Genomic DNA, 27,864 nt, shown 5'->3' with positions numbered 1-27,864 from the left:
AAATAATAAGAAGCCTAAGTCAATGAAACAGAAAACAGACACACCACAGAGAAAAAAAAAAAATCTATAAAACCAAAACCTTTTTTAAAAAAATCAATCAATAAACCCAATATGCTCCTAGCTAGATTGATGGAGTAAAGGAGGAGGAGGGGAAGGGAGAGGAGGTAGAGAAAGAGAAAGGGGAGGGAGAGAAGGAAGAAGGAGAGGAGGAGTTGGAGTGGGAGAGAAAAGATACAAATTCCCAATATCAGGAATGAAAGAAGTAACATCACTACAGATACTACAGACTTGAAAAGAATAAGAGAATATTGTAAAAAATTTTACACAAATAAATTTGTTAACTTAGATGAAATGTTCAAATTCATTGCAAGATACAAATTATCAAAACAGACCAAAGAACAAATAGAAAACTGGAATAGCCTTGTGTCAATATCTATTGAATAAATTTTGCAATTAAAAATTCTACCACAAACAAAACTCCAGACCCAGAAGGCTTCACTAGTGAATGCCACCAAAAATTTAAGGAAGAAACACAGTTATCCCTCGGTATCAATGGGGGATTGGTTCCAGGATCCCCTCAATAGCAAAATCTGAGATTGCGCAAGTCCCTTATATTAAAATGGCATAGTGCAATCAGCCTCCCGAATCCTTTAATCTGCACATTTGGACCAACTGATCTGATACTGGAACCTGATAACTATTCCAGGAGGTGAGAGAAAGTTTTTTTTTTTTTTTTTAAAGCGATCTTTCTCTGTTTCTTCCCAAGAGTTACCACTTTTTTTTTTTTTTAATTAATAGCTACTTTATTTATTTATTTATTTATTTTAGCTGTGTTGGGTCTTTGTTTCATGTGAGGGCTTTCTCTAGTTGCGGCAAGCGGGGGCCGCTCTTTATCGTGGTGCGGGGGCCACTCTTCATCGCGGTGCGCGGGCCTCTCACTATCGCGGCCCCTCCCGTTGCAGGGCACAGGCTCCAGACGCGCAGGCTCAGCAGTTGTGGCTCACGGGCCCAGTTGCTCCGTGGCATGTGGGATCTTCCCAGACCAGGGCTCGAACCCGTGTCCCCTGCATTAGCAGGCAGATTCTCAACCACTGCACCACCAGGGAAGCCCAAGAGAAAGTTTTACAGAAATATACAGGATTTTAAGAGACAAGCTGATGGGGTTAGCTAGGAAGGCAGTGTAGTGTCAAGGTTGGAAGTAAAGTCTTGAAGTCACATAGATCTGGATTTGAATTTGGATTCCTGTTTCCCAGCTAGAAACTGAATGCCAGAAACTGATTCTAGAATGTTCCCTTCTCGAATCTTCGCTTTCTCACGTATAACATGAGAGTAATGATAGTGTCCTTACCAGATTATTGTGGGACTCTATTAAATATCCACATTAAGGTCTTAGCACTGAGCACACCTGGCACATGCCAGGCCTTCGATAAATGGTAGCTACCACTACAGTCAGTCCACCCTATCTGGATTCAACCAGCCTAGGATCGAATTTCAATCCAAATACGCCGATATGGAAGGACTACTGTACTATCCGTTTTATATAAAGGACTTGAGCACCCACAGATTTTGGTATCCCCAGGCAACTTGGAACCAGTGCCCCCACAGATACCAAGGAAAGACTACCATCCTATATTTTTAGAAACTAAAAGAGAAAAGAATACCCTACAACTTAGTTTCTTATTTATTATCCTGATACCAAAGCTAGACAAGGACATTACGAGAAATTGATAAACTAATATCCTTCATGAATTTCAATAAAGAGACCCCTAATAACAGCAAGCTGAATCCAGCAAAATGTTTGTTAAACAATAATACACCATGACAAAGTGCAGTTTACCCCAAGAATGGAAGGTTGATTAACATTCAAATATCACCATATTAACAAAATAGAGGAGAAAAAAAACACATAAACATCTCAGTAAATGCAGGAAAAAAGAATATGACCCAATTCAACACTCATTCATGATAAAAACTGTCAGCAAACAAGGAACAAAAGGGAAGTCCCTCACCCCAATAAAGGGCATCAATCAAAAAAAACCTACAATTAACATCATACTTCATGGTGAGAGACTGAATGCTTTGCTCCTAAGATCAAGAACAAGACTCTCACCACTTCTATTCAACATAGTACTAGAGGTTGTAATCAATGCAGTTAAGACAAAAAAAGAAATAAAAGGCGTATAGATAGGGAAAAAAATAAAGTTATGGTGGCGCAGTGGTTAAGACTCCATGCTCCCAATGCAGGGGGCCCGGGTTCAACCCCTGGTCAGGGAACTAGAACCCACATGCATGCCACAACTAAGAGTTCGCATGCCGCAACTGAGGAGCCCGCCTGCCGAAACTAAGACCTGGTGCAACCAAATGAATAAATAAATAAATATTTTTACAAAAAAGAAAAAGAAGAAATAAAGTTATCCTTATTCACAATGTTTATGCATGTAGAAATTCTAAGGAAGCTACAATAAAGCTATTAGAACTAATAAATGAGTTAGGCAATATCACACATATAATGTCAATATATAAAAATGAACTGTTTCTATATACTGGCATCAAACAACTGTAAATTGAAATTAAAATATGTAATACACAATAGCATCAAAAACCTTAAAATAATTAGGGCTAAACTTTACAAAATATGTACAAGACTTGTACACTGAAAACTACAAAACACTGCTGTAAGAAATTTATAACAACCCAAATAAAATTAAGAGATATACTATTAAGACTCAATATTGTTAAGATGTCAATTCTTCCCATACTGATCTATAAATTCAATGGAATTCCAATAAAAACTCTAAGTACTTTTGTAAAAACTGACATGATGATTTTAAAAGCTTCTGTGGAAATATAAACGACCTAAAATAGCCAAAATAATTTGAAAAAGAAAAATACTGAAGAACTCACACTACCTGATTTCAAAAATTATTATAAAACTAAAATTATCAACAGTGAAATACTGCTGAAAGGACAGACATAGATCAAAGGAACAGAAAAGAATCTAGAAAAGATATTTTACAAATGTGGTTAATTATCAACAAGCTACCAAGGCAATTCAATGGGGGAAAAGGACAGTGTTTTTAATAAATGTTGCTAGAACAACTAGGTGTTGGTATAGAAAAAAATGAACCTCACCCCTTACCTTACACTTAAGTAAAAATGAACCTGAAATGGATCACAGACCTAAACATGTAATATAAAAGGGTAAAACTTCTGGAAGAAAAGATAAGAGAAAATATTTGCAACCTTGGGATAGTCAAAGATTCCTTGCATTGAACATGGAAAGTGTAAACCATAAAAGAAAAAAATGAATAAATTGAACTTTACCAAAATTAAACACGTCTGTCCTTTAAAGAACACCATTACAAAAATGAAAAGGTAAGCGACAGGCTGGGTGAAAATGTTTGCAAAACATCTATCTGACAAAGGACTTCTGGGACTTCCCTGGTGGCGCAGTGGTTAAGATTCCACACCCCTAATGCAGGGGGCCCAGGTTCAATCCCTGGTCAGGGAACTAGATCCCACATGCATGCCGCAACTAAGGAGCCCTCCTGCCACAACTAAGGAGCACACGTGCCGCAACTAAGGAGCCAGCGAGCCACAACTAAGGAGCCTGTGAGCTGCAACTAAGGAGCCTGCCTGACACAACTAAGACCCGGCACAACCAAATAAATAAATAAATAAAATATTTTTTTTTAAAAAGGACTTCTTACAAGAATATATAAAGAACTTTGATAATACGCTAAACAACCTACTAAAAAATGAACTAAAGATTTTTTCACAAAAGACACACAGAAGAAGATGCATGCTAATACACATATGAAACAACGCCCAACATCATTAGCCTTCAGGAAAATGCAAACTAAAGCCACATGAGATATCGGTACACACCCACCAGAGATGTTAAAATTAAAAATAATGGCAACCAAGTGTTGACAAGGATGAGGAACAATTGAAGGACTCATACACTCCTGGTGAGAACGTAAAACGGTACAACCACTTTGCAAACAATTTGATAGTTCCTGATAGGGTTAAGCACATACTTACATGACATAGTAATTCCACTCCTAAAATTTAACCAAGAGAAATAAAACACATTTCCACATAAAAATGTATAAATAAATACTCATTGCAGCTTTATTCATAAAAGTCCCAAACCAGGGACTTCCCTGGTGGCACGGTGGTTAGGAATCTGCCTGCTGGTGCAGGGGACATGGGTTTGATCCCTGGTCCAGGAAGATCTCACATGTCGTGGAGCGACTGAGCCCTTGCACCACAACTACTGAGCCTGCGCTCTAGAGCCCGTGAGCCACAACTACTGAGTCCGCAAGCCACAACTACTGAATCCTGGGCGCCTAGAGCCTGTGCTCCGCAAAAAGAGAAGCCACAGCAATGAGAAGCCCGCACACTGCAACAAAGAGTAGCCCCTGCTTGCTGTAGCTAGAGAAGGCCTGAGCGCAGCAATGAAGACCCTAGGATGAAGACCCAACGTGGCCAAAAGTAAATTAAAAAAAAAAAAAAAGTCCCAAGCTGGAAAAAAACCTACACGTCCCTCAACAGGTGAGGGGATAAATAAGGAAATACTACTCAGTGATGAAAAGGAACAAACAACTGATTCACTCAACAATATGGATAAATCTCAAAAACAGCATGTAGAGAAGAAGAAGCTGAAATAAAAGTCACAATGTTCAAGGGACTTCCCTGGTGGCACAGTGGTTAAGAATCCACCTGCCAATGCAGGGGACACAGGTTCGAGCCCTGGTCCGGTAAGATCCCACATGCCACAGAGCAACTAAGCCCGTGCACCACAACTACTGAGCCTGCGCTCTACAGCCCGTGAGCCACAACTACTGAGCCTGTGTACCTAGAGCCCGTGCTCCACAACAAGAGAGCGACCCAATGAGAAGTCTGCGCACCGCAATGAAGAGCAGCCCCCGCTCGCTGCAACTAGAGCAAGCCCGTGTGCAGCAACAAAGACCCAACGCAGCCTAAATAAATAAATAAATAAATAAATAAATAAATAAATAAATAAAAAAGAAAGAAAGAAAGAAAATGTCTCTAAGAACACAGCGGTCTTAAAATGACTTACAAAAAAAAAAGTCACAATGCTCAAAACTGATCATCTTTCGTGATGATATGCAGAACAATATCTACATGAATTTGATGCCCCCCTAGCTCAACACTTGAAACCAAACCAGGTGATATTGTAACAACTTGGTGGTCAAGGTTGGATAGGTAATAAAATGAAAGTAGAACTGCTTAGAGTACTCCACTGTGTCTCCAACTGTTGTCTATACATACATCTCTGGAACTCCCCCTAATATACTTAACTGCACTTCTTTATTGTGCTTATCACGGTAAAGCCAAAGTCCCATGAATGGACTATAGGTCCTGTGTGATCCAGCCCCCACTTGCTCCAACCATAGTGGTCTCCTTGCTGTAACTGGCATCCCAGAGACCAGCTACAGCCTCAGGTCTTCTGCACTATTGTTTCCCTACCTATAACTTGCTCTGCCAGATATTCACATGGCTCAGCCACTCATCTCTTTCAAGTCTTTGCTCAAAAAGCATGTTCAGAGAGAGGTCTGTCCTGACCACATTACTCAAAATCACAGCCCTCCTTACTACTGGGGACTCTCTTCCCTACTCGCTCTCCAGAGCAGCTTTTCATCTTCTAATAGACTACATACTTGTCATTTTATTAGTGCTTGTCTCCCCTGCAAACAGAAGGTAAGCTCCGTGAGGGCGGGGTTCCTGTCTCTGCTGTCCACTGCTGGATCCTCAGTGCTTACCAGAGCTTGTGTTGAGCTGGCATGCAGCAGTCTCAGCAAGTGTGCTGAGTTACTAGACAACCTATTTTCAGGCAAGGACCTTGTCTACTTCATCTTGGCTTCCCAGCGCCTATTAGATGCTTGATGTTTGTTGAGTGAATAAATGAATGAGATGAATCAGAGAAAGGCATGTAAGCCAAAAAGCTTTTAAGGGACGTATTTTCTCACCTGTAATTGTTGTTGTAGGTGGGTGATTTCAGCAATTCTCAACTCTCTAGATTTGTTTGTGCTCTCAATTTCTTGCCTTTGGGTTGTCAATCGACATCTGATATCTTGAAGTTTTCCTTCTAGTTGATGCTTCTTATCATTCTTTAACAAATGAAAAATAATAAGAATTATTAGCATTTTAATGGTTCAATGTAAGTAGATTCGCAAAGCATACTCAAACTACTCACTAGAGCTTCTAATTCAAATTCCAAAGTCTTTTTCTTTGCTTTCAGCACAACTATGTCCTCTTGTTCTTTGTTTCTTTGATTTAATAGTTCTTGTCTTCGATTCCGTTCCCATTCAAGCTGTCGTTGCCTTTCAAGCTCCCGTTTTGCAGCCTGTGACATACACAGACGATTTATTAATTGTTCAGTTCTTACACTCTTCAAGGTCTCTTAGTAAGCATTACATCTAGTAAGTCTTTTCTTTTAGGGGTGAAATATTATTAAACATTACAAGAAATTTTTATTTTAAAATAGCAGAAAAATTTTATACAAATATAGTATTCCTTCTATGGGAAAAAAGAGAATATTCAGAAAGGCTATTATATTTACATGAGTTGAGAACAGACTGGATTGTTTCACCACTTGACATTCAATCCTTTATGCCGCTATGGATGCTTGGTGTGCTAAATAAGCTGCTCTTCCTTATTTACTGACTCATAAAAAACAAGGAAAATTAATCTAGTAAAATCGAACCAAAAACCCCAGAACAAAAAACAAAACAAAAAAAGCTTTCTTCCATCAAACAAGTAGTTATTATTTCTTCTGTCACATGAGAGATTATTATTTGTCTCAAGCTTAAAAAGTCTGTGACCCCCATCTCCCTAATCATTCACTTCCTTTTTAGCACAGAAGGTTCTGTAATTTCTCTGGCAATGTCAGCTCTCTTCAACGCTGACTCTGAGGGCTGCTAGGCAGAGTATCTGTCGGAGCACCTGGCACTCTTTATCGTATTGTAATTGCTTCTTACATACCTGTGCTCCAACTACACTGTAAGGGCCTGGAGGACAGGTGGAGTTCCTATTCATCACCTTATCTCCAGGGGCTATCAATGCCTGGCACATGGTAAATGTCAATTAAATAATCCTGAATAAACACTCTAAAATATATATTTTTTTAAAACATTGAAGAAGGAAAGGTTGTCTACCTTTTGGTTGCCATTCTGGAAATGAAAATCCTGTTAGTATCTGTGTGTGTCTGCCCAAATGAAAGGCAGCTTACAAGCTACAAGTTTTCTAAAGCAATCATCAGGAGATGAAACCAAAGTATTATTTTTTTATAAAGACAAATCCCCCATCTTTAAAATACATTTTATCCACACAAGAGAATCATGTCATTGCTTCTGTAACAATATACTAGGACTTCCCTGGTGGCACAGTGGTTAAGAATCCGCCTGCCAATGCAGGGCACACGGGTTCGAGCCCTGGTCCGGGAGGACTCCACATGCCGCGGGGCAACTAAGCCCGTGCGCCACAACTACTGAGCCTGCGCTCTGGAGCCCGTGAGCCACAACTACTGAACCCATGTGCCACAACTACTGAAGCGTGTGCGCCTAGAGCCTGTGCCCCACAACAAGAGAAGCCACTGTAATGAGAAGCCCGCGCACCGCCACGAAGAGTAGCCGGCACGCAGCAATGAAGACCCAATGTAGCCATAAATTAATTAATTAATTAATTAATTTAAAAAACCCAATATACTAAAATTGGACAGACAGACAGGAGATAGGCTTGGCCCCTATCCAGGTATGGCACCAAACTTAGGAAGCCATCCATAAAATACAGTGAAGAGTACTACACGTATTTTCTAAAGTGGAAAAAGAAAAAGATGCAGAACCATAAAATTAGTGTGATACCATTACAGTGGTTTAAAAAAACAATTTCACTAAACCTTCAACCTCTCCACCATATAAACCTTTTTGTTTCTATACTTGTATGTTAATGCAGAAAAAAGGCTAGACAGAAATACTTTACTGCTATCAACGGTTTGTTACAAGATTGTATTATCAAAAACTTGTACGTGAACGTTCATGGCAACAGTATTCAAAATAGCCAAAAAGCAGAAACAACCCAAATGTCCATTAACTGATGAATGGATAAATAAAATGTGGTCTATCCATATAATGGAATACTGTTCAACCACAAAAAGGAATAAAGTATTGATTCACGCTACAACTTAGCACGAAAACATGCTAATTGAAAGCCAGACACAAAAGGCCACAAATTATGTGATTCCACTTATACAAAATGTCCAGAATAGGCAAACTTATGGAGAGAGGAAGTAAATTCGTGGTTGTTAAGGGTAGGGAGGAGGGGGAACGGGGAGTAACTGCTTAATGGGTAAGGAGTTTCTTTTTGGGGTGATGAATTAGTGGTGACGGTTGCACAACTTTGTGAACAACTAAAACTACTGAATTGTAAAAAGAAAAAAAAGACTGTGTTAATACATTACTTAACCAATTCTGGAAGAGCACACGTGTTCATGACGGGGCCGCTCCCCAGCTGCTCACCTCTCGCCTCTCGATTTCCTTCCTCCGCTCCTCCTCCCTCTGACGTTCTAGCTCCCGCTGCTTCTCCAGCTGCTTCTCCAGCTCCAGTTGTCTCTTGCGCTCCTGCTCCTGGCGCTCGCGCTCCTTCCTCTCCTGCTCCGCCCTCTCCAGCTGGGCCAGGCGCTCTTGTTCTTTGCGCTGCTGCTCCAAGAGCGCTTGCCTCCGTTTCTCCAGCTCCAGATTGCCACGTTCAAAGTTCTCACGCTTCTTATCTTCAAAGGTTACTTTAAAACAAGAAACGTTAACAATTAGGAAAAGCCATGATTTTCAACATAGTATTTTCAAAGGGAAAACTCAATGGCATATTGGAAATGTGTCGTGTACCTGCAAACCCGAACTCCCAAAGCTTCTTTCTCACCTGTGCCCTCATTGATAAGCACTATGAACGTGCCCTTCACCCAGCTTCTTGCTTATATACTCTCCCCTCCAGATGAACCACATCATAGTGTTCGAAATGCCAAATGCGGTTTCTGGAATAATCTTTTGACAGCAGTTCTGCATCATCACCCAACCTCCATACCTTCCCTGTCACTCTACCCTTTCCCTTTTCTATGACCTGGATTCAGCAATTGACCCCCTGTCACTTCTGTACCACGAATCTTTCCCTTTCTACCTCTTTTTCCTTTGCTTAAAACTGTGCTGTTGTGTCTTCAATTTTAACAAACATGACAGTTTCTGAACGCAGAGGTAAGAAGGTAAGTCTCTTCCTGGGTTTCACACTGAAGAGCAGGTTGTGCCCTAATCATCATGGAAATGATACTCGGTAAATTATTTTTTCTAACCCATTACTCAGTTTCCTTCTTTGAGAACACCAATTATGAATTTTAGCACTATCCCCAGGTCAATAATTGTTTTTCTCTGATCCTTGCTAACACTGTTTACATCCATTTTATTTTACTTTAAAAAAAAAATTCCATCCACCACATCCCTTACTATGTTTTCAGCGGCGTCTATTCAGTTTTGTGTTTGCCTCACACGCTTCTCCTTGGAGCCAGCCCCAGACAAGGGAAGCTCTCACTGCCAGCCTGTGCAGCATGTCATTCCCATTGTTCCCAATCTATTTCAAGGACCGTCACTTCACACTCTGTCTGGAGATGTGTAGCTGTGAGCATCCTTTCTTGGCTTCTTCCCACATTTCTGTCTGGCCTTCACTGAAAACAGACCTTCCTTACATACTGTAGTTAGATTAGAGATCAGAGATGGCAAGCAAGTTTTATTTTCTTGTTCTTCTGGCTCCTTTTGTGATTTCAGAACAGGCAGCATCCATTTTACTCTGCCACCTTAAAATCGAAAAGTCCCCTCCGTCAGAGAAAGGAATGAAGTAACGATACATGCTACAATGTGGATGAATCTCAAAAACACTATGCTAAGTGAAAGAAGCTGGACATAAAAGGTCACCCACTGCATAATACCATTTATATGAAATATCCAGAAGAGGTAAATCCAAAGAGACAGAAAGCAGACTGGTGATTTCCAGGGGCTGGGGAAAAGGGAGAATGGAGAGTAACTAGGTATGGCCACTGTTTTGGACTGAATGTTTTCCACCCCACCAATTTATAGGTTGAAACCCTAACCCCCAAATGGGCTGGTATTTGGAGATGGGAACTTTGTAATTCCGGTTAAGATAAGGTCATGACGATGGGGCCCTCATTATGAATTAGTGGCCTTACAAGAAAAGGAAGAGAGAGCTATCTTTCTCTTTCCATGAGCACACACCGAGGAAAGGCCATGTGAGGACCTAGTGAGAATGCAGCCATCTGCAAGTAAGGAAAAGTGCCCTCACCAGCAATGGAAGTGGACGGCACCCTGATCTTGGACTTCCTATCCTCCAGAACTGTGAGAAATAAATTTCTGCTGTTTGAGCCACCCAGACTATGACATTTTATTATGGAAGCCCAAGCTGACTTAGACAGCCACTGACTTGTACACTTCAAAATGATCAATTTTATCTTAAGTAAATTTTACCTCAATTAAAAAAAAAGACAAAAACTGAAAGTCCCTATACATCTTTTTAATTCCGAAATCTGGCCCTATTTCTGGTACACAGAGGCACATAATAAATGGTTGCTGAAAGAAAGAATGCACTAACCAAAAACTCTAATACTGTCACATCCTGTTCAAAACTTTAAATGAATGTCTTCTACCAACAGAAAAAGAAAATTCCAAATTCTAAGAATTCCTGTCCTTATTTGCTTTAAGACTTTATTCCCATTATTATCAACCTGAAATGTTCCTCCCTTCCACTTGTAATGACCCAATTACTCTTCAAATCTCAACTCAACTGTGACCTCTTCCATAGAGATTTAATTGCTTGTGTATTTATTTCCCAGTCTATGCCAACCAGCTATAAGTAAGCTCTGCTGTGCATCTATAATTCTGTCTTCAGGAATTTATCATACTCATGCACTGCTTTGATGATTGTTTATATGGATGTCTTAAATCCTCAGTTGTATTATAACCTTCTAGAGGGCATGGACCATGTATTATTAACATTTAGATTCTTCACTGTACTCAACACACTTGAACAAAGAACATTTTCAGTAAGCAGTTTATCACTGAACAAAAAGTAATTTAGTTAAAGAGGAGACTAGGAGAGCTAGTGTCCTGAGCAGGTCAATTATCCCCTGAGCACTTTAAATGCAACAAAATGACACTGACAGAGTATTTAACATAAAGAGATTCCATAATAAATTTCATTAGGGTGTCAGTATCAATTATCATCTCATCATTAATAATTCATAGCTACCATAGAATATTTTAATAGTATGATGAATTTATCTTTGTAAATGAGGATAATTTAAATTAGGTTCATATTAAATTTAAAATAACTTCTTGTTATCACGGAGCTTCCGATTCTATAACAACATGAGAAAACAACAGTAGGCAATTTTACATTCTATTTCTGCACTGGTGGTATTAAGCAACCACCTTAAAGGCTTATCAGTTTTGACCATTTTATAGATAACATTTATAAAATTTTTGTTAAGTGGTAAATAATCAGATTTCAATTTAAAAGCTAGAACAAGGGTGCATTAGCAGAGTACATAATGTTCTTATTTCTATACATATATTCAAATCCAAAAGCATATGAAAAGTGTCTCCTTTCTGACTAAGGTCAGTTAAAGAAACATAGCAAGGGCTTCCCTGGTGGCTCAGTTGTTAAGAATCCGCCTGCCAATGCAGGGGACACGGGTTTGAGCCCTAGTACGGGAAGATCTCACATGCTGCGGAGCAACTAAGCCTGTGCACCACAACTACTGAGCCTGAGCTCTAGAGAGCCTGTGAGCCACAACTACTGAGCCCGTGTGCCACAACTACTGAAGCCCACGTACCTAGAGCCTATGCTCTGCAATAAGAGAAGCCACCACAATGAGAAGCCCGCGCATCGCAACGAAGAGTAGCCCCCGCTCGCCGCAACCAGAGAAAAGCCTGTGCGCAGCAACAAAGACCCAACACAGCAAAAAAATAAAATAAATAAAATTAAAAAAAAGAAACATAGCAAGAATGTCAAAAGCTAAATTTATTTTTACCTCCATCTTTGCCTTAGAGATAGAAAATCTCTAATATGCTATAAGTCAAATATAAGGACTGTCTTACCAGGTAATTTCTTTTCTAGTTGTTGCTGTTCATCTTCTAAAACTGGTTCCTCTGGTAACCTCTGATCTACCGAAGTTGAGCTTATGACAGATATACCACTGCCAGATCGAACTCTTCTGCAGTTGTGGAAAAAAAGAAAAAAAAAAAAAAAGGGTTCACATAACGCTGTCTAGGTAGAATTGGGTAAATTATGAAAAAAAAAAATTTTTTAAGATTATGCCACATATCATGGAGCAAATTTCATTTTTAGTGAGGAAAAGATAAAGATTTGGTCTGCTCTATTTACAAAGAGTTTCTTAAAAATGAGTATCTGAACGTCATCAGACTCTGAGTGCCATATTCATTCAAATGTTTAGAACCATCACCAAAAGTAGGACAATTCCAAAGGATTAAATCAATTACCAATTGTCAAGTGGTTAGAGCAGCACCTGGGACATAGTAAGTGTTTGCTGTTACGATCATAACCCTCCTACGGAACATTAAATTTCCAAGGGAAGATTAGCAGCTCAGCTAATTCAGAGCATCTTTTTTTTCCCCTTTACAAAGTCTCTCCATGTTATCTCTTAATAAACACATGAAATGCCTACACTTTATAGTCCTTAAAACAAATCACTTAGTTTACTGGTTAGTTTCACTTTACACCATTAATCTTGCTCTTTTAAACCCATCTACCTATCTTCTTTTTATGCTTTTTTATCAGCTTCCAGTGTTGTGTTTCTTGTAGCGATTCTTGCAGCTGTGAGATTTTATGGGCAAACTGTCCAGCTACCGGTTTCTTCCTACACATTCACAGTTTTCTCAGCTCCCCCTGCACCGTGTATGTGCTGCCAGTGATGGCTTCATGTCTCATACTTTTATGGGGACTTTTCCCCCAGTCCTTCCCGTGAGGAATTAGGACAGAAATTCTTATCTGTGCTTCTTTTGTTCTTCTTTGTACTCGTAAGATCTCAAATTTGTCTTTTGAGTTAAAGCTTTGAGACGCAGTTGCCCAAGAGGGCTGTGTATGCGTGGTTGGGTGTAGGCAGAGGATACCAGTAACTGCAGAGTCCTCCCAATTGGACCCTGAACTACCCTCTCGATGTCTCCACTGAGGTTATGTTTCAGACCATGATCATTTTCTTTAATTATCTTCCTGATTATAATTTCTACATTGCCAGCATTTCGTTACCTCTGTCTGGAATGTGTAGAATTCATAGGCAGAAATCTCCTTGCTTTATCTTCTATGTACAGGTTGATATCATTGCACTTAAACTGCTAAGCAAGTTTTGGGTGAGCTTTGATTATATGGATTGTCTCAAAAATCACAAAATCTGTGATGTTTTACTTGACTGTTTTACTAATATCCTATAAGTACTTTAAAGAACAGAACAGGGAAAGATTAACACAAACCTACCTAAGAAGATTTGCTTGAATTCATAGATATTTCATTTACTTGCCAAGAATAAAAAATGACTATAAGATACACAGCCAACAAAGCCAAGTTTGAAATTCACATGCTCAGCGCACAATTTCTTATGAGAGCCAAATATTCCTTACCTAAAGGAAGGTGGAATGTATTCTGGGGGCAGGACCGGTGGCAGTGGTTGGCCAGACATAGCTACATCAATTAGGTGCATAGCCAGGATAAATTCTTCTGCTGTGAGTTTTCCATCTTGATCAATGTCAGAAAGATTCCTATTCAACAAAAAGTTCATTGTAATCTAGTTTCATGAAAATGCATGCTTGTTACTATTCATGAGTGATTTAAACGTTCTATTTTCTTATTCTGACTCTAGGCCAGTTGAGTTCCTCTGTGCCTCAGTTTATAAAAATAGTACCTATTTCACACCACCGTTGCAAAGACAAAATGAGACAATCCATATAGTTGGGATGGTGTTCAGCATTCAACAGATGTTAACTATGATTATAATTACATTCTTCTCAATCACTGCAACCCACTTTAAATGTATCATACATTCCATGTGTCTAATTTAGACTACGCTCTGCAGACTATCGGGTCAGATAGTAAATATTTAAGCATTGCAGAACACACAATCTCTATCACACTGAATTCTGCTGCTGCAGCAGGAAAGTAGCCATAGACAATATATAGAGAAACAAAGGGGCACGGTTGTTTTAAAAAACAAAACCAGGTGCAGGCCAGATTCAGCTCACTGGACCAACCCCTGATCTAGGCCTCCAAGGGTGGATCTTTACGGCCTCCAGCCACAGAGGCAAGGTGTTTTCTGTTCCTTAATCTCAGGAGTCAATCGTCACTGTTCTTCATAATCAACTTGCCCTGGCAGCTAATTAAAGTAAACAGATTTTTCTAGCAAGTCCAAGAATATGATTTTACTTAACAACTTCTGGACACCAAAAGAGGATGCAAGACCACGACACTATTCACTAAAATACCAACAGGACAGATGCTACACTGGGCAACTAACTGACTTTGCTGATGCAATAAATCAAGAAACTCCTCTTAAATCTGAAATTTCCTCAGGTGGCATAAACTCTTTTTTTTTAAGGTACAGTATCCATACGGTTAACATCCACCCCTTTTAGAGTACAATTCTTTGAGTTTTGACAAACACATTCAGTTGTGTAACTACTACAATGTATAGAAGTTTCATCATCACTGAAAATTCCTGTCTTTTTATAGTCACCCTTTCCTTTGCCCCCAGGCCCTGGCAACCACTGATCTCTTTTCTGTCCCTCTACCTTTGCCTTTTCCAGGTGCCAGACTCCTGTTTTTAAGCAGAACAGAGCCACAAATGAAAACCCTGCCTGTTTTACCTTGTTCTCTCTTCCTTTCCACTGCCCACTCCTGGGTAAATGCAATTAAAAGGCAGGTGGAATTCCTATTTGTTTTTTTCCCCATACTTGCCTGAAGAATGGCTGTACACATTTAATTAAATATCTTTTTATCGTGTAGAAGGAGAATATAATATTCTAGTAGGAGAAGACTCAAGTATTTTTTTCAAAGAGGGCAGGTTATAAATGAGAAAATTAAACACTTCATTATATTCTAGTGTCATAAGAACAACCAATGTCCATAAATGTTAGGTCTTTAGTTTTTATTTCACAGGGCCCTAGGATACGGGTACATACCCAAACTTAAAGAGGTCTGGATGTGTCATAGATATAAGATGCTTGCTAACTGGTCTGTTATTATGCTATTGCAAGAGGCTGACCCTTTAACGCAAAGCAGAAGGGACCATAATGGGTGAAGGGAGCAGCACTAGAGCTTGACCACTTATGAAACAACCACATCAATGAGCCTGCAGCAAAATCATGAACCTAGCAGGTAAGTGGTATAAACCGGGTTTATCTTCCAGGTGGAATCAATGGATAACGCATAACTGAGAGATACTCCTGAAGAGTGCGTATTCTAGTTAATATTTAACTATATATTAAAATTAAATATTTAACATTCTAGTTAATATTTAAATGTAAAGAATCCTATAGGATTAGGCAAGGCTCATCAATAGCTACTAAAAGTCATTACAAAATAGACAAAGAGACATAAATGTACCTACTGATGAAAGTACTCGGTATCATCTCTGATGTATTTTGCAAAAAAAAAAAAAAAAATTCAAACTTGAATCTGATGAGTGGTTCTCAACCACTGATTGATTTAGTACTGCAAAGAACATCTGTCAATGTCTGGAGACATTTCTGATTGTCACAAGTGGAGGCGGGGCTCATGCTGCTGGAGTAGGCAGAGGCCAGAGACGCTACTTAACAATCGACAGTCCACAGGACAGGCCTCCACCGCAGAGTCATCGTGCCTAAAATGGCAATAGCACTGAGGTGGAGAACCCTGCTGAAGATCTAATTACCGATCTACAGGAAACACGAGAACGAATTAACACCACAAGGGCGCCATCAGCTAAAGTGAGGCTATAAGAAACTATGGGACTGGGCTTCCCTGGTGGCGCAGTGGTTGGGAGTCTGCCTGCTAATGCAGGGGACGCGGGTTCGAGCCCTGGTCTGGGAAGATCCCACATGCCGCAGAGCGGCTGGGCCCGTGAGCCACAATTACTGAGCCTGCGCGTCTGGAGCTGTGCTCCGCAACAGGAGGGGCCGCGATGGTGAGAGGCCCGCGCACCGTGATGAGGAGTGGCCCCCGCTTGCCACAACTAGAGAAGGCCCTAGCACAGAAACGAAGACCCAACATAGCAATCAATCAATCAATCAATTAATCAATAAAAAAATAAATCTTTAAAAAAAAAAAAAAAAAAAAAAAAAAAAAAAAAAAAAGAAACTATGGGACAAATGATCTGGGGGTTTTTTGCGGGGTGGGGTGGGGGAGGAGTGGAGAACAAGACAAGGGGGAGTTTATAGGTTAAAGGAGACTTAAAAGATGTATCAACCAATTGTTACAAAATATAGATTTATTTCAGCCCTGATTTGAACAAATCAACTATAAAAAAAATTATGAGACAATCTAAGGAATTTAAACACCATCTGATTAACTTAATGATAAGAATTACTATTAAGTTTTAAGTGGACTTTTGGTATTGCAGTCACGTGGGGGAAAAATCCCTATGTCTTCTGGAGATACAAGCTGAAATATTTGCAGATGGAAATGATATAATGACTGAGATTTGGCTTAAAATAATTGAAAGGAGGAGGGGAGAACCAGGACAAGTCATGAGTTGAGACTTATTTAGGCTGTATTATGAGTTCTTGAGAATTCATTATATTGATTGCTCTGCTTTTGTATTTTTCAAAATCAAAAGGGGGGAAAGTAAGAGGGGTAATCATAACAACTCACTGGAAAATTAAGCCTACTCCATATATCCCCCTTAGAAATAACGGTATTAATCTAAAGACCCATGAGCCATATCAATTTAAGAAATACAGTTTTCACTTTTTACAAACCAAGGAACTTTTTCATTCCTTACCATATTGAAGCCAGCTGAGCCTGTGGTAAACTTGACTGCATAAGAATAGTTCTTGCTTGGGGACCTAAACAAAAACCAGGAAAAAAATATAAAGATGAATCAGCAAATCTTCACTGATCAGTGTTCTGCACATAGGTACTATGCAATCTCATGCAATCACAGTGCTTTAAACAATATTTGCTATTACCCGAGGGGCTTTTTAAAAAGGAAATTAAGCCCCAATGAAAAAGGCAAGAAACACAAAGCACCTGGCACACAGTTAATAAATGTTTGTTAAATAGATGTTTAATGAGCAATGAGTATGTAAAGGATTAGAGTTTCAAAATATAACCTGCCCTTTTGCCCAGGTTACCTTCTCTATTCGTATCAGGTTTTTATTTACAAGGCCGAAACTTATTCTCTCTAAATTCAGCATCTTGGCCACCACCTGCTTCCTCCACCATGATGACTAACAAATTCAGATAAGATTCAGAGAATCTTAGAGGAGGAAGGGACTTTAGAGAGAACTCTTCTACTCATTTCATTATACAGACTCTAAAACAAAACTAAACAAAAAAAACTTGCTCAAGGTTGTATAAATGGCCAATATCACAGCCATTTCCTAGGTTAGTGATAAAGAAGAATTCCTGGAATTTCAACTCTCTTCTCAAAATCAGCTCTCACTTCTTAAAATACTTGTATATATCTTCAGTTCTGGCATGAAACTAGCCTTAGATACCAGAAAGGCTACAATGGAAGAATCTGAATGTTTACATAAACTAGTTGCAGGAGGAGAGAGACAAATGTCTTATGTCCATCACTGACTCCCAAGGTGTGGTCCCAGGATGACAGGAAGACCAAGGAAGGGAAAGTGGTAGCAACTGTGTTAGGAAGATGACCACGTATAAAATTTTGCTTGTTCTGTGGTATATTGGAAAGAGAAAAGTTCACTGATCATTTTATTTAGTCTCTAACATTGTATTTAGAATGTTGGCAGCATTAAAGTAGAATTAGCAAAAGTTTAGTGAGTGCTTTAATTTATACTTGTAACAATTCTGCCCACTTCAGAAGTATATAAAAGAAAGTTCATATTTCACCTACTCAATAAAAAGTGTAACAATAAATGAAAAGAACTAGCCCTGGACCTGGATATCAGGACATATGGATTCCAGTCCTGACTCTTCCACTCCCTAATGACATGTGACATTAACAAAACTACTTTTAGGAAGTTCTTTTATCTCTGAAATGAGGAAAATGATCTAGAACAGGGATTGGCAAACCACAGTCTATAGGCCATATCCAGCCCTCCACCTGTTTTTGTAAATAAAGTTTTATTGAAACATAGCCATGCCCATTCATTTAAGCATGATATACGGCTGCTTTCATACTGCAATGGCAAAGTTGAAGAGCAGTGACAGTGTATGACTGCAAGTCTAAAATGTTTCTGTATCTGAAAGGGCGAATTATAAGTATACACAAATTCTCTGTATGTCTCATTCACTCTGCTAAAGCAGTAGCTGTCACTTTTATACATAGCATGAAAAACCAGGCCAGCTTATACAGGCACTGAAGGAATATTTAAAGGTAGAGTTTTAAGTATTGTTTAACACGGTTTGACACTAGTGTGTCATACAGACCCAGACCTGCATTGTCAGTGAATCTGAAAACATTATTTTGCTGTTTATAGAAGAAGCCTGTTGACCCCTGCACTAAAAGATCCCAACTATCTTTTGCAATTTCTAATACTTGACTCTAAGTCCTAAGACAAGGTTGTGAAACATTAAATTAGATCAGCAACAGCAAAGATAGTAACAGGACAAAATAAAAATCAAGCTCTGAGTGTACAGAACTATTCTGCAGAAGCCTACATTCATGAAAGGCAGACTGGCTTATAAGGAAACATTAAGGGAATAAACACAAATCTCAAGTTCACAAAGCCTACAGTGGGTAGCTATGTTTGAGTAGGGAACCTTGAATGGAAAGAACAGAGACAATTAAATGAAGTTAATGCTTTACTTCAAACAATGACTAAGACTTTTAGCATTTTGTAATTAGCATATGAATAACCAAATAACATATGCACTGTTGCAGAATGTAAGGAGATAATAAAATACCTCTTTGAGAAGAGAACTAGCAAGAATAGCATTACCAGAATTCTAGAGCTACTTATATAACTTAGATTGAAGAAGGACTCCTTCTCTCTTTTATAAGAGTGTCTCTTTTAAGAGCGTGCAGTAGCATATACATCAGGTTGGGAAAGAACAAGGGGGTGCCCACCTAACCAGGTGTATCAGCGAAATCAACCCAGGTAATCAATGGGGTAAACTGTGCCACTGCTAAATATTTCACTTGTGCCTCTTTCCATTCTGGGAACTTTTCTCAACTTTCTTGATATTCTTCTTAATCTTACTCAGTTCTTAAGCTGAATTGAGTAACTGCTTTAGGGGTTGAGGATTCATACAATTATTTTCACAGTTGTGATCATGAAAATAATCTTTGTATTTCATTTCAACAAACCTGCTCTGCTTCCATCAACAGTCTTATTTGGCCTAAAACAGACCCTATATTGATTCCTCACAAAGGGAAAACAAATTAAATGTCTTTTATTTACTCCTATTTTAAAATGTACTGGAATAAATTATTCTTTCTATTTGACATGACTATACAAAGATTTGAAAATGAAATTCCCACCTTAAATTCTTTCCAGGACAAAATAGTAATAAGTATACAGCTAAACAGCAGCAAAAATCTGCTCATCCATCCAGTATACTTCAAATTTTATTTTCTGCCTCAGATATTAAAAGTTCTAAATATTTAAGTTCCTGCGTCATATACCTTCTACCTGATACTATACTTCGGTCATAAAACACATCCTAACAAGGAAAGAGAATTTCGGCATCAACATTGCATCTGAATACTATTTTAAGTAACTCCCAGCAAACACCAAAAGTGCTTTGAAAAATGTTTTCAGATTCACTGACAAGGTCTGGGTCTGTATGACACACTGGTGTCAAATCATGTTAAACAATACTTAAAACTATATCTTTGAATATTCCTTCAGTGCCCACATAAGCTGGCCTGGTTTTTCATGCTATGTATAAAAGTGACAGCTACTGCTTTAGCAGAGTGAGAGAGGCATACAGAGAATTTGTGCATACTTATAATTCGCCCTTTCAGATACAAATATACGCTTATTTGAAATGACTGCTGAGATTCTTTACTGGGACAGGGTTCAAGGTTAGACCAGAACCCTTCTAAGTCTCACCCAATCCTGACATTTTTAAACAAGGATGAATTTTTCTTTTGGAAGTAAAAATTGCAACTGTAAGTGATAGAAAAAAAAAAAAAAAGATAGTAAGAATCAGAAATTTAAAATGTTTTCTGCTGAATATCACTGCTTCTCCACCCCCAGGAAAATGACCCCATTCTCCCCTCCTTTCATATTTGTTAAAGAGCAGTTACATTTTCCCCCCTTTTACACTTAATGTTTGTATCGGAGATCTCTATTTTCCTTTATTAAAATTATGCTTTTCTTTATAACTCTCTAATCAATTTTATGTGTTTAACCCCTTATTAGAAAGGTTTCTGGATAGTATCATAAAATCCTTTGAATCCTTCTAATGTAGACAACAATCTTTTGTTAAATCCATAGAGACCATATACCTTAACTCTGGCCTTTTATACATGAAGAAATAAGATCCAAATACGTAAAGTGACCTCCAGCTGGTTAGTGGCAAAGCTAGGTTCTAAACTCCCCAACCATTTACTAACTTTCACCCTGTGTCCTGCCACAAACACTGATTGTTTGAGTAGACGGTTTCAAGTTCATCTACTAAGTTGAACTTCAGAATGTGAACCAGGTTTTGTCCACAGCAGTGTTTCTTTGCAAGTGCGTTGATTTGCACAACAGTGGCATTTGGGGTGCTGGGGGATCCTTGGTCTAGGTTCTGTTTACCAAGAAGCAAAAGCCTGAGGCACTGGAGAATAAAATAACTATGGCCTTATCAGTAGATGAGAACTGGAGGTAAGAGGAACAACGAAAACCCTGTTTAGAAAGAAGTACAGTAAATAGAGGAAGACATCTGGAAAATCTTCAGCCCAACATCTAGAAACAATGTGCATTTAGAACAAAGATCATGTTTCACTAAATTAATTCTTATTTGTAAATACCTGTTAAGTGTCCACTCATGGTTTTGTCGTGACTGTTGAATAACTGTCTGTATTTCAGTCTGGATGGCTGAGGAACAGCCCATTCAGCTGCCGGAGGAACACTGTGGGGCAAAGAGAGGAAGGAGAGGAAAAAAGGATTAATAGTGAGGAATAGCACACTTAAGTTCCCTAAAAACAGTAAACTAAGAACTTCTCTAGAAAACTAGATTTAACATTTTATTCACTTCCTAATCACTATTTCTGAATTTTCTATAATGATTTTTTCCATTTTTTAAGGTTATAAACCTTTCTCTCCAGGTAAGCTCATTATTTTTTCCAAATCAAGGGTAAACACGACAGACCAAGTGGCTGGTTCAAGTTATATGGACAATTTACTAATTTAAAGGTTCTACAAAAGAATGGAAAATCTCCTTGGAACGGAGGTGATACAGTAATGACCAGACTTCTCTAAACTTCTAGAACAGTCCTCTTTAGGTTTAAAAAGCAATGCTGATAGAAAACAAATAACTACTTTTAAAGGTATTAATTCTTTAAAATGTTTAACTTTCTTTACACCAAAATACAGAATGTATTTCTTAATGAAAGGAAGTTATTTCATTCTGAGAATTTAAATGCCCAAAATGGAGTTTCCCAGAGAGAAGAGAACATTCCCAGGGCGGTTGGCCAATCAGCAGTGCAGTATGGGAAGGAGCTCTGCTTCTGACTGCGATCCAGTGCTGACCTTTCCTTGCCAATGTGCAGCTGACCTCAGGAAACCCCTTGCTGGCAGCCAGTTCGGGTGTAGACCTCCTTGGTGATCAGTTCCTCAGATTAGTTCCCACACAGTATCATGCTGGTTGGTACCCATGGCTTGTTGAGAGCCAGATGTTTCAACTGGGCAATTTAAACACGATGGCTGAGCTGGCAGTAAAAATGGCACTCCACTTCCAGGACAGATTACAACTAATGCCCCATTTGCAATTTCCTTTCATTTCAACAAAAATACCTATTTCTCACAGATTACAGTGAAATTTTAATCATGAACTGGACCTTTTAATCATCATTTATGTATGTTACCTATGCACTGATACTTACTATGTACACTTCTCAAAGCACAGAAACAGCTCCCAAATACTTGAAAAGTACCTATAAAAATTTATCTTTTCAATTTTTATAACCTTCTTAATAAAAACATTTACCAAGTTCTAATCTGCTGTGCATACTTCTGCAACAACTCTCTCATTTTAAACTAATATTTTGCAGATTCCAACTCTTGCCTATTTGTCAAGAAGCTAATTATATCTCTCCTGCACCCCAGGAATGTAGGGTCTTACACAGAAGGTGTTCAAGATTACACTTATCCAATCATAGTTTTCTGCCAAATTCCTGAGAATTTAAATAGGCCTAAAAATGCATTAACCAAAAAGTTAGATGCCACATTATAAAAACTTGCTAGAAACTTAAATTATTGAAAGGTAACTACCAAAAAAACCCCAGTGTTTTTATAACTGAGCAGGACCCTATGGGGCCTTCTGGGGACAGACCCCTCCCCTCACATCCTCTGCCTGTCTCTATTTTTTTTCTCAGCCTATCTCTTGTTTGTAGAAAAGCTGTAGTCTCCCAGGCCTCCCCTGAGTCACAGAAGCCTGGCTCAAGAATTAATGATTGAAAGTACATGAACGTGTAGTGACAAAAGTAGCAACTGGGCCAGGAGAACTGGTAACAATGTAAACAGTCAGCCATATGGCAGCCACAGAATCTTTAGTTCCTCCCTGAAGTACCTAGATAACAGTATCTGATGCACATTCCTGAGTTGTTTTACAGATGCTAGAACTCCACCGAAGGGAAGCTGGAGCCTAAGGATTGATAACATTAACCCCTGTGGCACTGCCCTGTTACCTCACCATCAACCAATCAGAGAACGGTGCACAGCTGATCACACATCCTGCGACTCCCTTCCCTCATCTTGCCTTTAAAAATGCTCCCTTAAAACCCACTGGGGAGCTCAGGTTTTTTGAGCATTAGGTGCTCTGGACTCCTTGTCTGGCGCCTTACAACCTGGTGTCAGTAGATTGGGTTTACTGCACATGGGCGAGCAGACCCAACATTTTAATAGCATTAATGCTGCTAATACTGGCTGTTTGTTCATTTTAATGTCACAAGTCAATTTTAAGACAGATTTCAAAATCACTTGTGGAAAGTCAGAGAAAACTCAAAGTTCAGCGTGATATGGGAGAAAGAATAGAAAACATGGAATTTAGTGTTAGATGATCTCAATTTAAATCTCAGCTCTGCTGTTTAGTAAGCTGTAAACTATGGGTGAGAAATATAACCTCTCTGGGTGTTTCTTCATTCACAATTCTGAGCCAATTACTACCCTACAGGTGGTTGTGCGGGTTAAATGGGATTAATGAGTCAAAGCAGATACTCAATAAATATTCCTGCATCCTAGGAGTAAAACCTTAATTAAATGGAACACAAATACCTGTATACCACAATTAACCGAAGTTTTTAGGGCAAATTTTAAGAACATCTGCCTTAAAATCAGAAAGATCTCAGTTCAACTCAGCCCTATCACTTAGGAGTTAAGTTATCCTGGGCAAGTCACTTACTGTCTCTGAGGCTCCTCCTCATCTATAACACAGAGAAAATCATAGTCATCTTATGGGGAAGAAGGTGAGCATTAAATGAGTTAATGTGCATAAAGCATTTGGCACAGTGTTTTTCAGTTTATGGATCTTCTTTTTTTTTTTTTTTTTTTTAAAGGATTTTCTTATTTATTTATTTATTTATTTATTTTTTTTGCTGTGTTGGGTCTTCGGTTCGTGCGAGGGCTTTCTCCAGCTGCGGCAAGCGGGGGCCACTCTTCATCGCGGTGCGGGGACCGCTCTTCATCGCGGTGCGCGGGCCTCTCTCCATCGCGGCCCCTCCCGTCGCGGGGCACAGGCTCCAGACGCGCAGGCTCAGCAATTGTGGCTCACGGGCCCAGCTGCTCCGCGGCATGTGGGATCCTCCCAGACCAGGGCTCGAACCCGTGTCCCCTGCATCAGCAGGCAGATTCTCAACCACTGCGCCACCAGGGAAGCCCTATGGATCTTCTTTATATTATTTTTTAAAAGGCAATGAATTATTGAATTATATTCAACATGCTCTTTTCTTTGAAGAGGAAAAATGACTCAATTCACTTAGGAAAGATTCCTAAAGAGGACTGAAACAAGAAAAGATGGAATCATCTTCATTTACATCTCCTTTTCATTTGGAAAGCTTTGAGACAGCTTATCAAGAGACTTAATTTTTTATTTTAGTACAGCAGTATGCAAGGGGAAAAAATGGGTAAAATAAAAATATGAAAGATAATATGAACCAAGATTGGCCAAAACAGAAGTAAACAGGTCATGCAACCTGTACCCAAAATTGAGCCACATATTTGATTTAATAACAACTGTCCCATAACCTGAATAACTCATTTCATAAAAACTGATCTGAAGTTTTACTAACAATCCACACAGACTCCATAAGATTCTCTGAGATAAAATTAGAGCCAGTTTTGGCTCTAATTTTCATACAGTATTTTTTATACATAAACTTTTAAATGACTGACACAAAATAGTTAATGTGCTTTTTTTCCTCATACCTAGAGTTCTATTTTTTTAAACATTTACTACTACCTATTTATCATCCTCTTTAAAAAAAATCAACATGCAAAGCTTTCAAAGGAAAAGTAGTGTTCTTGATTCTGTCATCTTTACAACAAATAAATAATAAAACCTAGTAACATTATCCAGAATTAAGAAAATTATTAGCATTCTGCAAACTAAAACAAGACAAATAAAAGAACACAGAGCTAATTCACTTTCAAATATATGAGTCAATCAGATAATGGCTTAACCAAACCACCCGTTTAAAAAAACAAGCAAACTTACCTAGCCACATCAAATGATTGTGCCTTCTGTAATTTAGTGTTTAACTGTGACCCTGGACCAGATCTACTAAAGGAAGAACTCTTTGGCAATGTGGCTGCTGAAAAGATAAATAAATGTTGAATAATTTTAATTTTACAAAAGTAAGAAACATTTCCCTATTTATAAAAATTAAAATGTATAGTCATCAAATCTGAGGCAGAAATTATTCCTCCCTTCTTACCATTCCAGACTCAAAAAGTTATTCCCTCCTTGCTTCCTGCCCTCTAGCCAAAAGTGTTTTACTAGTTCCTTCAGAAAATCACCTTACTAGGTAGTAATGTTTATATCCATAAAATCTGACTCTTCATTAAACACTTAGTATCACATTTTATAGGCTCTGTTCCAATAGTTAAAGAAGTAACAGCTTAAATAGATAGCTGGCATATTCTTAACTGCACTGAAGGAGCTGAAGTATTAGTTCCAGATGTAAGAGCCAAGAAGTCACAGACTTGTCTTGGCCAGATGACACGTGATGCCAGAAGGGCCAGCTTTTGTGTCTGAGTCTCATTCAGGCTGGTTAGCTGTGTGTCAGGAGAAAAACTTTGAGCCTTAACCAACATTCCCTTCAACCTTGCCTACTGTCTTGCAACATTCGCCGCAAAAGAAAACAAGACACAGTGTGTGGATTCACTGCTACTACTGTAAAAATAATTACAGGCATTTTCTCAGCTGCCATCACACCTGCAGTCATGGTCTCCTATGAAAGATAAACTACATGTGAAAAGAACATCTTAAAAACTAGAGGTCGATTTGGATTCTGTGGCTATAACTTAGAGACACATCCTGACAGATGTAATAAATGCAGGGGCCTAGGCAGATTCATATATAAGGCTCAAACCCACTCTGTCAGTCACTTACGAATTTATTCAGACATATCCGAAGTACTTAAAAAACAAAAAAAACTTTCCATATTGATATGAATCCAGTCTGATTTGTTAGACTAAGACCATCTACATCTACACTATGCTTTTCTTTAACTAGAGGGAAAAAGACTTTGAATAAAGTCTCAATTAAGCAAGCATGTAATACTATAACCTTAATATATTTAGCCATTCAATAGACTTCCTTCCCCCCCTATGCCTGATTCACTCCACCTCCTCAAAAAAAAAGAAAGGCAATGTTCTTTTTTTTCCTCCCACACAATTCTACTCCTAAGGGATTGGCTTGTTTATTAGCAATTCATGGCAGCTGAAGAAAAGTAGTAACTGATACATGGAAATAAAAAGTGTTCAAATACTGTTCAAACTTGAGCTGCTCTCATCAAGCCCTTGAAAGGAAATTATGCTCTTGGTTTTAGCTGTTGAGTTCACCTCTGTGCACAATGGCACCCAAAGGTTCATAATTTCATTCTCCTTTCCCTCTCTCTAGCCTAGCTCATCCCCAAAATGAGACATTAAATGAAACAAAAGAAAAAATGAAGATGACTTCTTCTGGAATAAAATACCATTTAAATATAATCAGAACGTGAAGACAGAAAACTTAACGAGAATGAAGGCTAAAATACAGGTAAAAGTTCAGCCTGTGGCTTCAGCAGGTCGCGTACCAGGATGAGCGAATGCAGGCAGAGGCTGTATGACAGGGGGCGTCCCGTTAGCCAGAGGAGGCACTCCTGCTGCAGGAACGGAGGATACTAGCGGGGGAGACATTCCGACAACGGGAATGGAACCCATTGGCACTGGAGCAACAGCGGTCAGCGGTGGCATGCTGGCGATACCGCCCATACCTATGAAGGGAAAAATCCCAACAAAATTCACGTGGAACCACATGTCAGCATTCAATGGTAATTAATCCAGGACTGCATGGAGAAGAAAATCCCTTTCCAGTTGTAATATAGTTCCATTTAAAATATGAATTCAGATTAATCATTCTGAAGAGTAGTAAAAATTGTCAAGGATCATATCAAAAGGGCTCAAGACCCAACTTAAAGAAGGATCTACTGGCCGAAGTTGAGGATCAATAAGAATAATAACTGCAGTGGACTGAAAGCCACCAGAGAAATCAATTCATAAATTCACAATGATTTTTTTTTAATCCTAATTGGTCACCATAGGCAATCAATTTATTTTGAAAACTAGTAAATAAAGGCAGAAAATAAACATTTATCCTGCCTTTCTTTTATATACTGAACCTCAGAGTAATCAAATATTTGATGAGAAAGTTTCTCTTTATAGAAGTATTCTAACCAAAAAATGAAGAAACGATAGAAACTAAAATAGATATTTCTATTCTTTTAGTTTCTCTATCCTAACTTGTGATATAATAAGAAATATATATCTGGTCTTTGTCCCCCAGGTCTTGATTCCTGGCAGAGCTCCTAAAACCCTTTTAATTTCCTGACTGATAGGAACATCTTTTGCCAAAATATTTGGTCTCAGTCCCTGGTTCCTGACACAGAGCTTTTAAGATCCTTGGAATCTCTAGAGTGGTAAGAGTATCTTTGTGTGTTTGATGCGGTGACTGATGGCTGGGGACCCCTAAATAGCTGCAGGATGGAAGCTGGTCATGGGAAAGATCACGGCATGATTAGAGGGTTGGAACTTTCAGCCCCACCCAACTCCCACCTCCACACAGACCTCAGGGGAAGGCAGAGGGGCCGGAGACTGAGCTAATCAAGTGCTCCCGATTTAATCAATTATGCCTGCAGAATGAAACCTCCATAACAACTCCTACATGCCAAGGTTTGGAGAGCTTCTAGGCTGGTGAACA

The 27,864-nt window shown here is 38.9% G+C and overlaps 1 protein-coding gene across 4 annotated transcripts in view; it reads right to left on the bottom strand.

Moving 5' to 3' along the window:
- Nucleotides 1–27,864, bottom strand: part of ITSN1 (intersectin 1) — a 239,939-nt gene that overhangs the window by 119,619 nt on the left and 92,456 nt on the right. For all 4 annotated transcript variants that reach the window (XM_007183719.2, XM_007183718.3, XM_028166956.2 and 1 more), the window contains 9 exons: nt 26,702–26,881; nt 25,120–25,216; nt 21,218–21,318; nt 17,069–17,132; nt 13,716–13,853; nt 12,180–12,295; nt 8,544–8,806; nt 6,224–6,373; nt 5,997–6,137 (listed from right to left, as the gene is read on the bottom strand). In XM_007183719.2, coding sequence (XP_007183781.2) covers nt 5,997–6,137; nt 6,224–6,373; nt 8,544–8,806; nt 12,180–12,295; nt 13,716–13,853; nt 17,069–17,132; nt 21,218–21,318; nt 25,120–25,216; nt 26,702–26,881 — 1,250 coding nt within the window. The remainder of the gene's footprint in view (nt 1–5,996; nt 6,138–6,223; nt 6,374–8,543; nt 8,807–12,179; nt 12,296–13,715; nt 13,854–17,068; nt 17,133–21,217; nt 21,319–25,119; nt 25,217–26,701; nt 26,882–27,864) is intronic.

The sequence above is a fragment of the Balaenoptera acutorostrata genome, chromosome 4 (genome assembly GCF_949987535.1).
Source record: "Balaenoptera acutorostrata chromosome 4, mBalAcu1.1, whole genome shotgun sequence".
NCBI lineage: Eukaryota > Metazoa > Chordata > Mammalia > Artiodactyla > Balaenopteridae > Balaenoptera > Balaenoptera acutorostrata.
This window is presented reverse-complemented; position numbering and strand designations above follow the sequence as displayed.